General features: G+C 39.0%; 1 protein-coding gene across 1 annotated transcript; it reads left to right on the top strand.

Moving 5' to 3' along the window:
• The first annotated feature begins 8,030 nt into the window (after positions 1-8,030).
• On the top strand, positions 8,031-9,344 carry SPTSSB (serine palmitoyltransferase small subunit B). Its single transcript, XM_075864027.1, has 2 exons — positions 8,031-8,039; positions 9,012-9,344. The coding sequence occupies exon 2, from the start codon at positions 9,012-9,014 to the stop codon at positions 9,252-9,254; it is 243 nt and encodes an 80-aa protein (XP_075720142.1). The 5' UTR covers positions 8,031-8,039; the 3' UTR covers positions 9,255-9,344.
• The last annotated feature ends 3,889 nt before the right edge of the window (positions 9,345-13,233 follow it).

Genomic DNA, 13,233 nt, shown 5'->3' with positions numbered 1-13,233 from the left:
TGCTAAATATTTAAGTATCCTCAAAAGGAGTCAATTACCAGACCAACCAGCGAACGCCCAGTGTAGCATATGATCACTTCTTTAAAAAATGCCCTCCCAACCTATGCCTGATCAACAACCGCCTCACAGTCTGAGCAGCATTGCTGTACATTATACTTCTGGATTCATAGTTTTACATAGGATACATAGTTTTTTTGGTTCCAGTTCTATATTGTCAACTATATGGAAAAACGTGGTGTGAATTGAGCTTAAAGGGGCATTCCCACCTTAGACATTTATAGCATAACCACGGGATGTGCCATTAATGTTTGATACTTGCGGGTCATAGCCATGGGACCTACAATGGGGGTCACCCGACCCTCGTCCTGTCTGGTTGGGCGGCTGCTGCATCCAAGCGGAAAAATGAATGAAGAGGTATGAGGTAGGACAGTGGTTGAAGCCAGGACTCGCATCTATCAATGTCTTTGGTGGGAATAACCCTTTAAGATGTTTACTTTATTGCAGCAAGGCACCTTGGAGCATCGGGTACAGAGTCTTAACATGGGAGAGTTGGGGTCATTGTGAGTGGCGTACAGGGAACACCATACAATGAAGGCATATTAGCCTTGCAAACCACTGACCAGTGGTGGGGAGATAATACATGTGACCTTTTGAGAAAACATCTGGTCCAGGCATTTTGCAAGTCAAATGCAATTTTTCTGCATATGGTTCTTTTGAAATTGCATGCAATTGCAATTTTATGTAGTGTTTTAATACATTTTTAACCCTCCAAAATAAGGCTTCTCCTCTAAATCATTGAAAATCCCATGTAAAATTTCATTACATTTGAAGCATTTGATTTTCTGCATTGAGATGCTGCTTTATACGTTCCCATTTATTAGCACCCGGCATAAGGCTGGGGCACCATAGATCACATAAAATGATCACATATAATGATCACATTAATGAAATAATATTAGATCGCAGTGCGATATCTCGTGTTATGTATGCCTATGGGGTCACATGACATGACGTATGTGGTGTCCTATAAATAGAATTAGTACCTCTCAGTGTCCTTCAGGTATTTGATGAAAACACAGATAGTCTGATCTTCTATAAAGTCAGCACTTCTGTGTATAGAAATCCTAGTTTAAAGAGTGAGACAGTTTATAGAATGAATGATTTTCCTGATCTTGGAAACATAGGTGAATATTTTTTAGAAGGAGCATACACACCTTTCCCTGCGAAATGGAAGAGCCTATATATAGAACTAATGATAGTGCACTGCTGCCTTATCTGCAGCATAATATAAAGGAGACAGAGCAAGTCGAGCTGCACTGTACAGCTGGGACGAGGTCAGCCGGAGACATGACGTTCTTGCCCAGCCTCCCATACTGACAGTGCTGCCCATACACACATTGCCTGCGTTACCCATCACCGTATGGCTATATCATACTTGCATATTAAGATCCTTCTGTCAAGTATTAATCCTCACATTCAGGTATACTACATGGGAGGGTATTTTTGCAATAGTAACAGGAAATTGGGAGGGGCAGACACACCTGAGTAGCACTATTCAATCCCACTGACTCTTCCCAGGTCTGACTATAGCTGCACCTGCAGTCATCCTCAGCACCAGTCCTGCACTTACCTGCTGGCGGGTCAGAGGTGAGGATCTTATAGCCACTTTCTTCCTGGGTGGGAATATTGGAGGTTAATGTATGTACAAATACGCCTGCTCCACATTGCTAAATGGGTTTAAAACATTTGAATCTTTTTAACTTTATATTTCTGGGAAACTTATACAAAGTACATACCAAACGTTTAATGTATACACAAGGTAACTATAAAGCCTGTAGCTTCGACAATAAATGAATTGAAACTGTGTTGATAGATATAAAGCCTGCGTGATAGATAGGTAGCCTATATATTTTGTGATGGATATATATATAATCGTCAGTAAAAATAATTGCAAACCTTTTTCCAGGAAAAAAAACGTTAATCTTCGTAGTCAGATATAGCAAACTTGACACCCATGTGTCGGGGTGTGACACTTTTTTCTGTATACTTTTTTTTTTCTTTAGCTCCCTTGATCTTGTTAACACTGTATGACATCTACAGATGCAGCAGTGCTGATGTTTTTTCTTTTGCACAGCTCATTGTGTTAACAAGATGTATAATCAGTGGGTTTACATAGGACTGTCAGTAAAACTACACTATTAACTCAATAGTGTTATAACCTGGCAAAAACAGTATATTTACAGTATAACTGAATATTTTAGGATAAAGAAAGTTATATTATTGGCTTCCTTTTTGCATCCATTCTCTGTATATGTACAACATTATACTGTTCTTATCTTCTTTTTTTTTTCAGACTATTGTTTTTCTCAAAATGTTATGTTTAGAATTGACCAAACATGAATTGTAACAAATGGAACCAGATTTTCCAGATTTCAATTGAATAACTTGTTTTTCGAGTTTCCTGGCATGAAAGTTTCACACTTGAGCGTCACACCCGTCCGCCTCTCAGTGATAGTGCTCTGATAAGTTTTCGTTTTTATTAGTGTATCATATTGTTACGCTGGGTGTTTGCCATGTTGTTGTGTAAGTGCATGTATGTGACCTGTCATCTAAATCCAATTATGTGTACTATTAGATGTATCAGGAGACTATGGAGCAGAATACAATAGAAATTCGCTTGTTGTGAGGCCATGCTGTATTTGACAGTCAATGCCCCAGGGTAACCCCACTGGATATGTTTACCTGTCGTTGTGATATATCAGACAGCACCTATGGTAACTGTTTTCTAAGGCTTGGATTACAGACATCTTTGTTGATATCTTGGAGTGAGGTAACACTGATTTATTACTAGAGGATGTTCTACGCTTAGTATAATCCTCTTTTCTTTCACTTTATTTTGTTCAATTTTCTCTCAATAGGTCCTAACAATACGAGAAGCTGCTTATTTGGACTACTTGTTACCTTCTGGGAGAAGTTCAATTATCTTTATGAAAGGTGAGTAGTTTTACGAAGTACATTATATTTTGTAAAATAAGGAACTAATAAACAATGTACAGACCAGGGCAAATGTATGGCAATAGGTATCAGATGATGTCATCAGTTCCTCTTCTGAATCCTGAACTTTTTTTTTTAGTTCTAGTGAATGTCAAATGTCTGCTTTGCATTCTGTGAAAAGTTTTGGAAGGAAATACTATTGTGTATTGAAATGAAATGATGATATGCCTAAGCTTGGTGATGGCCAGCTGGAGGGCTTTACATATGGACCCAACAAGGTCATACAGTGTATTTACATAAAGGATGTATCAGGTTTTAAAAAAAAAAAGAAAAAAAAGTTACCCCTGGTAATATATACACTTAATTGCGTTTACTTGTTGGTAAAATACATTAGCAAAAAAGTGTGTGTGTGTGTGTATATATATATATATATATATATATATATAAGTGTGTGTGTGTTTAATAGTACCTTGTTGCACATCAAACTGTTTCCATGGAGTACAGTGTTGCCATTTGACATCAGACATGTTCCCTAAAATCTGTGCACAATTGACAGAGCTGTTTGTGTTTGTTGGACACCAGGGTTTTTTGCACACAGGACAGATGCTGTGAAACGTCCGTACGGAAATTGCACAGCGTATTAGAGTAGCCGCAAAGTGGAAAAGATTTGAACATCTACACACTGCATCAAAAACCAGCAGAAAATACGTGCCCGCTGATGTTAGAATGGAGCGGAGAGGAGACTGTCATTTGGGGCAGATTTGGCAATTTATTAACACGATTTTTCTGGCATAAATACATTGAAACATATGGCAGCTAATATTTATAAGGGCCGCCCGTCCCACATTTTCAAATGTGTCAGGAAAACTGGGCAGGGCTCCAGAGTCGCACAACGCGCTATTTATTCATCAATATTTTTCCACTTTTTGAATGAAATAAGTGTTGGATAACAAGGGCAGGTCTGACCTGGTGTTTTTACTCCATGCAGCAATATGGCACATGCTATATGAGGGTGAGATACTGGTGCAACACTTGCATGGCGCATAAGCATTAGTAAGTTCCCTCCCCCATTGTGTTATTAGTAAATTACCTCTCTAATAGTAGCATCCACTCTCCTTCCATCCCTGCGATATTTCCATACACGGTAATGGGGAAGGGGGTTAATCGCCGGCAGAAGTACATTTTCTGTGGGCAGCTATAAGCCTCCTTCACACATGTGTTTTTTGTTTAGTGTCATTTTGTACATGCATTATATCTGGCTTTTTTAAAGTCCTATAGAGAAGACCTATGGGAAAAAAAAGCCATACGTAGAGGCATGCTGTATTTTGGAAAAAACGCCACTCACCCCAAAAATGCCACAAATCATAACACTGTATTTTTAGGATTTCTCCTATTTTACCCAAAAACTTAAAGTATCATTCGGCCGCACATTTTTTTTTTTTTTTTTTTTTTGGGGGGGGGGACCATGGTATTAAAAATTCTACCAGAAATGCAAGTAACTGCTGCCTGTGTCAGCCTTATAAGCGCCATATGTGCCTAAGCCACAGAGGTCCCCTTCCACCCCAGAGTGCCAATCTCCGATGTGCTGCCAGGGTTTTCGGAGTTATAGATTGCACACATATTATCTGCAGACAGAGGATCTAATCTAGTTCCACAAGTAGTTCTAGCCTTTTAAAAACTGAAATGTCTCTGCAATTGATGGATTTTCCATAACAGATTTTATTGTGGAAAATCCGCAGCATATTACAGTAGCAGCAGAGCGGATGAATCTCATCCACACACTGCGGAAAAAATCAGCGGAGAAATCGTTCATAAATTGATCTGCGGTGCGTTTGTTTGTTTTTTCTTTATCCGCAACATGTCAATTTATGCTGTTTTGTGGCGGGTTTTTCCCATTAAATTCGATAGGGAAGTAAAACCTGCAACAAATAGCAAATGTTGCGGTTTTTGCGACTGAAGAGCTGAGATTCCGCAGCAAAAATTTCAAATCAGAAAAAAAACAAAAAAAACATTTATTGTTAAAAAATGATAAAAAGGTCAATACTTACCCCCAGGGTGTTGTCATAGCAACGCGTACCCCTGTTCTCCATCCAGGCTGGCCTCCTGGAATTATGTTTTATTCCATGTGACTGCTGCAGCGGTCACATGGGCTGCAGGGGGCCAGACTGCAGAGAACAGAGGGATATGTTGCTATGACAACTCCTAGGGGGTAAGTATTAACGTTTTTTTTTTCCAGTAGTTTCCACAACGGAGATTCCGCCCGAAAAATCTGTACCACAACTTGGTGCGGTTTTTCCGATGCAACTCCCTGTGGGCTCCAGGACGGGTACGATGTGTACTTTTACGCAGCATATCTGCTCTTTGTGAACATATCCTCACATTTATGAAGCGCACTGTATATTGGTGTCTGTATAACTGTCATTTACAGGTATGTGCTTCAGTGCTATGATGCTTTTAATCCAGTCATTTTTTATGTTGGTAATAAAATGGTATCAGACAATATGCCATATACTACTATCCAGTCATCCAGCAAAAAGCGGGTGTAAGTGCTTGTCCACACGTAACGGAATTGCTGCGTATTTTCCGTCCAGAACTGCGGACGGAAAATACGCAGCAGAATACAGTAGCAGCAAAGTGGGGGAGATTTAACAAATCTCATCCACACGCTGCGTAAAATTTCCGAGCAGAAATTCATCTGCGTTGTTTATTTTTTGTATTGCAGCGTGTCAATCCCCGCTGCAGAAAGTGGACTGAATTGCTGCGTTTTTCAGAAGAGATATTACCATCTCCCAATATAGAGAAAAATGCAGCAGAATCCGCACCATTTTCTGCAATAAAAAAGCAGGAAATTATGAGCTTTTTTCGCAGCAAAATTTCTGCTAGTTTCTGCGGAATTGCTGCAGAAATTTTCTGCAGCAATTCCGTTACGTGTGGACAAGCCCAAATAGATTTACAACGTTTGTATTGGTTTCTTATGTTTTTGGCTTAGGTGACTTGTAGACGTGCCTTGTAACTCGTCTGACTACTAGACTACGCAGAGATATGTAGGAACTAAGCTGAACCTGCTTAGTAATGTAGCCTTTTGTTCTGAAACTCACATTTCAGGTTTCATGAATCAAATATAGCCTTCTAGAAAACATTCTTTATCTGAAACAAGAATGTATAGACACTGACATTTTTGTCATGTCCTTTATATGCTTATCCCGTGCTGTTATGTTTTTAGACATTAGAGTAAAAATGCAGCAGAGACACACAGTTCTTCTTCCCGGCCCCCTTTGTTGCCGCATACAAAAGAAAGACAATTTTAGGGTGCAGTCACGTGGCGTATTTGCCTTGTATTTTTAATGTCAATGAACCGATTTCTCAAATATCTTGCGTTGTGAAATATTTTTCTTACATTGTAAATATTTTTACCGTGCAGAAATACTAGACAAATACGCCATGCGTGACTACACCCTTATAATTGCATCTCAAATACATTCTAATCACTGCTAAGCAAGCAGTGTAACTTTCACATTATTCATTACAGAGTCTAAGTGACTTCCTAATAAATAATCAGAAGGGGAAACCGTTTTTTCCTTTTAATGTTCAGTTTTAGTATAGCTGGATTCGGTATTAGAGGTGAGTCATAACATTTTGAGTTCATATAATGAATAAATTAAGTTATAGATAGTACACGGTGATGGCAGTATCACACTGTGTGGTGACACATCCTCTTGACAATCCGAATGGTAATACCCATGTAATGTCGGGGTAGGGAGAGAGACAGGTGAGCCCTAATTTACCCGCCACTCAGTCCCTGCCTACTTGCACAGTCCGTCCTAGGCGACGGCGTACAACTGGGCGACGGTCCCTACGCACTGTTAGTCTGCCCTGAGGTTATAAGAAAAGTTTCTGTAAACTGTTCAGTAGAATTCCTTTGGCAATCTTAATAGTCCATGTCATGGTCCATGTTGACACACCAGTACATGCTTTCCTTTAGGCTATGTTCACACTGAGTTTTTTGTAGGAGGAAAATTCCTCCTACAAAAACTGCTCCAGACGTTTTTTGCACAGTGGTTTGACAAAAACTCGTCAAAACACTCGTCGAGGCATTTTTTTCCTCTTTCTGACTGATTGAAATGGGGTTTTGGAGGCGGAAACCGCCTCAAGATGGGTCATGACACTTCTTTTTACCGTGACACGTTTTTTTTACTCGTGGTAAAAAAACTCGTCCAACTCGCATTGAAATCAATGGGAGGCATTTTCGGGCGGTTTTTTACGAGTTTCCGCATCAAAAAACTCGTCAAAAACCTCTGTGTGAACAGGGCCTTACATTTCACTTCCCTACTGGATCCGAGGCTTTTGGTGGAAATAAAATGCATTTAACACAATCCCTGCAGCACAATCTTATTGGGAAAACTTTTTTGGGCTGCATTTTATTATTCTTATGTTTTTCTTATGAGTACTGTCTTGTTTTTTCATTTCTTCACATAGCTCAGTCCTCATTCAATGGGGCAGATTTATTAATACCGGCACATGAATGGCGCACTTTTCTCTTTCTTAGTGTAGCATTAACAAGAGACATGCTTTGGTGGTAAATCTGCCATCGTTTTTAAACAACGCCTGGTCGAACCTGGGAAAAAGCATTGAAAATCTTTAGTAAATTATATTAGCATAGCGTTTTTCTAAAACCCGGCCAATTTTTTCCGATACGTTCATGTGTGTTTGAAAGATTTGGCAAGTTTGGGTACCTTAGTAACACTTTTCCCATGTATTCACACCCAAAAAGTTTCCCATGTGAATTTATTCAGCAAGATTGATGACAAGCATTTAAGAATCGTGTGATAGAATAAAATAATATAAGGTAAAAGCTTCGTTTTTACTGCCAAGTGTTATAGGAATAGCAGCTGTCTAATAGAGATGGTGAGCTGTCTGGGTATTGGACTGAAGAGTTAGGGCGGGTTCACACATGGCGGAATTCCACTTAAATTCCGCTGCGGACACTCCGCAGCGTTAATCCGCAGCGGAGCCGTTTCTCCATTGACTTTCACTTTAATTTAGCAGTGTTCGTTTACACGATGCGTACAATTCCGCTGCGGAGCATAGGCTGCGGAGCGGAATTTGGTGTCCGCAGCATGCTCTGTCTGTTGCGGAGCAGTGGCGGACTCATGGCGGAATTTCTCCATTGACTTCAATGGAGATTCTAAGTTCCGCAATGAAGTCCGCAGCTGTCATGCACATGTCATGTGTGCTGCGGATGCGTCTTGCTTTTTTAACTTGACATTTCTTCATTCTGGCTGGACCTAGGTATTTCTAGGTCTACAGCCAGACTGAGGAAGTCAATGGGGCTCCCGTAATGACGGGAGCGTTGCTAGGAGACGTCTGTAAATAGTCACTGTCCAGGGTGCTGAAAGAGTTAAGCGATCGGCAGTAACTGTTTCTGCACCCGGGACAGTGACTACCGATCCCAATATACATGTATCTGTAAAAAAACATATAAGTTCATACTTACCGAGAACTCCCTTCGTCTGTCTCCAGTCCGGCCTCCCAGGATGACGTTTCAGTGTAAGTGACGGCTGCAGCCAATCACAGGCCAAGCACAGGCTGCAGCGGTCACATGGACTGGCGCGTCATCCAGGGAGGTCGGGCTGGATGCCGAAAGAGGGACGCGTCACCAAGACAACGGCCGGTAAGTATGAAAATCGTTTACTTTCACTAGGGAAAGTGCTGTCCCTTCTCTCTATCCTGCACTGATAGGGAGAAGGGAAGCACTTTTCCCGCAGTCTGCAGCAGCTAGTCCGCATCAATGTACTGCACATTTTGTGCAGATCCGCTGCAGAATCTGCAACGCAGATTCTGTGCGGCATCGATGCGGACAGTTGCGGAGGAATTCCGCCATGTGTGGTCATGCCCTAACTCACAAGAAGCTGTGATAGTAGCATCATGTATTCAGCTGTTCTGTAATAGGAAATCATGTACTTATAAGCTGCTTTTTGTTTTTATCTAGGTTTGGCACTACAGTCGCATTGCTAAAGATGGATGTGAAGCACATTAAGGATTACCTCTCCTGGCTATATTACCAATATCTGCTTATAACATGCAGCTATGTACTGGAGCCCTGGGAGCAGTCTATTTTTAACACTGTGCTATTGACAGCAATTGCAATGATGATTTACAGCTCTTATGTCTTCATACCGATTCATGTTCGTCTGGCAATGGAGTTTTTCTCTGGAATTTTTGGAGGACAGCATGAAAGTACTGTTGCCCCAATGAGCTGACATGATCTGCTCGAGCTTTTCAATGTTATATCTCATTGCTCATAGGACTTGCTACTTCCTAAATTGGGTCTATTCACAATGGCTGGAACTGCAGAGATTTACATGGTATTTGTGCTGTGCATAGACTACTAAATGGAAGAATTTATTGAACTTTCTCAGAATTTTCAAATTAATTGATCTCTTTAAATTTGTAAAGAATGAAATGCCCTATCTGCACCTTGTACATAGTGTGCCTCGCTTTATATACTATTCCAAAAATGGATTCAGCTCATAATAGAAAATTTGTACTAACCACCTATATTTTTTATAATGATATGCATGAAACACTGTGGGAATTTCGGCACAAGCTGTTAGTGTTATGTGCCTTTGCAGTAATTTACAACATGCGTGTACATGTATAATCTATGCAAACAAAAGTATATCATAACTGAAGTAGATTTTATATTTTGAAGATTCACGGCTGCTATAAACTAGGGCTCATGCACACATCCGAGGGCAGTGCACGGAGGCCGTATTCTTCTTAGTGCAGAACCGCACAGCCTCTGTGCACGGTCATACAAGCTCTGTCAGAGTCCGATGGCCACAATTATTTTTCTGTTTGATTTAGTAAGGAATCCTACAGAGAACCTCCATATGAAGTTGGAGGCATTCAAAGGTAGAAGATTCATGCAGTCCTATTATGGCTCTGTACAGAGCAGAATTGTAATCTGGCCATGTGTACGAGCCCTAATACAGATATCCCATATTAGTTCTTATTGATAAATATTTTTTATTCTGTGTTAGGTCTCGGGACATGAAAAGGCATACTGTCTTAAATTTGTTCTTCACAGCAAAAATGATTGGTGAGGCAGAGTGATCTATGAGCTATCTGATTTAACAACTATCAGAAGACTTGACATTCTTAGGCCCTTTGCACATCACATTTGGAAAAACCGTTCCACCGTAGATATTTTTAGGTTGCACCAATAGGGGAAGAGAAATATTTCCAAAGCCGATCCTTATTTGGTCACTAAAGACTTACGGATCTCCCGCACTTGATGTGCAATGGGGCATTCTAGTGATAAATAGCTCTTTTGGAATCATGAGTACTGATCGTAAGATATACCTAAAAATAAAACAAAATTATGCATTGCTTAGAAGTAGTTCTGAGGGGATGTGATTTTTTTATTTTGCCCCACCTTTAATATAGATTAATCTGGCTGTCAGGGCACAGCTCTCTACAAACAGACTCGCCCCGTTTAGCAATTTTCCACAACAAGAGTTCAAGATCTATGTGAGGAACCAGTTTAGACTGTAGGGTGAACTATATTAAAAGAGCACTGGAATTTAAGGTTTTCTTTCTAGACCAGTTCAGAAAAAGACCATTTACAAGGACCCTAAATACACTTATTTACGCTTAATTTTCAGGTGGTATTTTTACATTGATGCCCATAATCTATATTTATCTTTATATAAGGAGATTTATGTTCCTAATTATTCTGATATCAAACTTCTATACTGTGAAATATGTTCATGTTACTTTCTTTGCTGATGACCCAAGTTGTACCATTCTCAGAATGAACTTTTTCCGTTAATGGACTAAACTATCCCCCTAGATTATATGTATATTATTTGTATATATTTTGACTCTAGAGGTAGGAGTTCTCAATAGTATAATGTATAAAATGAGCGTTTATTGTACTCTTTGTATATAACTTGCGTTCTGTTCTTGTGTTATTTAACTTATAACTACAGTTTTATTTTAGCAATATAAAATTATATATAGTAAAAATTTAGTTTTGCATACTTAAATAAAAAGTTACACAATCTGGTATTGTAATACATTTACTAGTGTTTTAGTCTTTGCATTCAAATGGTCTCGTTCAACAAATGTTAATGTAAACAGCATGGAACAATATAAATATAAATATATATATATATATATATATATATATATATATAAACAATATATTTCCAATATAAAGGAAACAAATATTTGATACAGCTGGCAAACACTAAGAAAGTGGGGTATTCCATGTGGGAGAAACATTTTGATGTTTGCAGAAAGCAATGCACATGCAGCCTAAACAAAACCCATGCAAATGTATTGAACTGATTTTTAGTCCCAAAAATTTCTGTAACAAATCTGCCACAGTGACCGGACATAGATAGATAGATCAGACAGAAAGATAGATAAAACGTTATTTATCCCCACAGGGAAATTATTGTGTTTTTCACAACTCCGAATATTTCACAATCAAAAACCAACCTAAAACAAACATGGTTATTCTACAACTATACACAAACAACATACATAAATACATGAACCCCTTAATGACCAAGCTATTTTTTACGTTTTTGAGTCGTCTCATTCAAAGAGTTAGAACTTTTTTTTATTTTTGCGTTGACATAGCTGTAGAAGATCTTGTTTTTTTGCGGGACAAGTTGTATTTTTTAATAGCACCAGGTGGGGTACATAGAAATATAATTTATTGATTAACTTTTTCTGCTGAGGAATATAAAAAAGAACAGCAATTTCGCCACATTTTTTGCGTCCTAAATTTACGACCGTTTACAATGTGGTACAAATAATACAATAACTTTATTCAGCGGGTTGTTACGATTACAATGATACCAAATATATATAGATTTTGTATGTTTTACTACTTTTACATAGTAAAAACACTTTTTTTTCAACTTTTTTTATTTTTCCGCTGATACAGTTGTATGAGGGCTTTTGTTTTGCAGGACGACTTGTAGTTTTTATTGGTACCATTTTGGAGTAGATGCGACTTTTTCAACACTTTTTATCACATTTTTTTTAAGGCAGGATTCAGAGAAAACAGCAAATTTTGCATTATTTTGTATTTTATTTTTTACAGCGTTCACCATGCGGGTTAAATAATGTAATAACTTTTATAGTTGGGGACCTTACGGATGCGGCGATACCAAATATGTGTAACCTTGTTTATTTTTTAATTTTTGTTAATAAAGCATTCTGTAACGGGGAAAAGTGGGTTTTTCATTTTTTTTCATTTCGATTTTTTTTTTTATTAAACTTTTTTACTGCGATCACTTTTATAATACACTGCAATACGTTTGTATTAGTGCCTGTCCGTGTAAAAGGGACAGGCATCTGCTAGGCTATGCCTCTGGCATGGCCTAGCAGGCATAACCAGTGGCAGAACTGGGGGCCTTTGTTACGCCCTCTGGTTGCCACAGAAGACACCAGCACGCTGCGATCACATGCAGCATGGCGGTGGGATGAGAGGGGGAGCTTCCTCACTCTCTTCAAATTCACTCAGATGTGGCGCTCGCTATTGAGTGCCGGATCTGAGGGGTTAAACTGGCAAGATCGATACTATCGAGAGTATGATGCGATAACATCAAAGAATATCTGGGCAACGAGTTACATAGTTGAAAAAAGACACATGTCCATCGAGTTCAAACAAAGGATGTGAAAAGGGAAGGGAAAAATTTCTACACATAGGAGCTAATATTTTTTTGTTCTATGAAATGATCTAAGCCTTTTTTAAAGCAATCTACTGTCCCTGCTGTGACCAGCTCCTGCGGTAGACTATTCCATAGATTCACAGTTCTCACAATAAAGAAGGCTTGTTGCCTCTGCAGATTGAACCTTTTTTTCTCCAAACGGAGGGAGTGCCCCCTTTTTTTTTTAGGGGATTTTACATGGAACAGAATTTCACCATATTTTTTGTACGTGCCAGTAATATATTTACATAAGTTAATCATGTCCCCCCTTAGTCGTCTTTTTTCAAGGCTAAATAGGTTTAGTTCTTTTAATCTTTCCTCATAACTTAGATTCTCCATGCCCCTTATTAGCTTCGTTGCTCTTCTTTGTATTTTTTCTAACTCCAGGGCATCCTTTCTATGAACTGGAGCCCAGAACTGAACTGCATATTATAGATGAGGCCTCACTAATGCTTTGTAAAGTGGTAATATTACATCCCTGTCCCGCGAGTTCATGCCTCTTTTAGTA

The sequence above is a fragment of the Rhinoderma darwinii genome, chromosome 4, assembly GCF_050947455.1.
Source record: "Rhinoderma darwinii isolate aRhiDar2 chromosome 4, aRhiDar2.hap1, whole genome shotgun sequence".
Lineage (NCBI taxonomy): Eukaryota > Metazoa > Chordata > Amphibia > Anura > Rhinodermatidae > Rhinoderma > Rhinoderma darwinii.
This window is presented reverse-complemented; position numbering and strand designations above follow the sequence as displayed.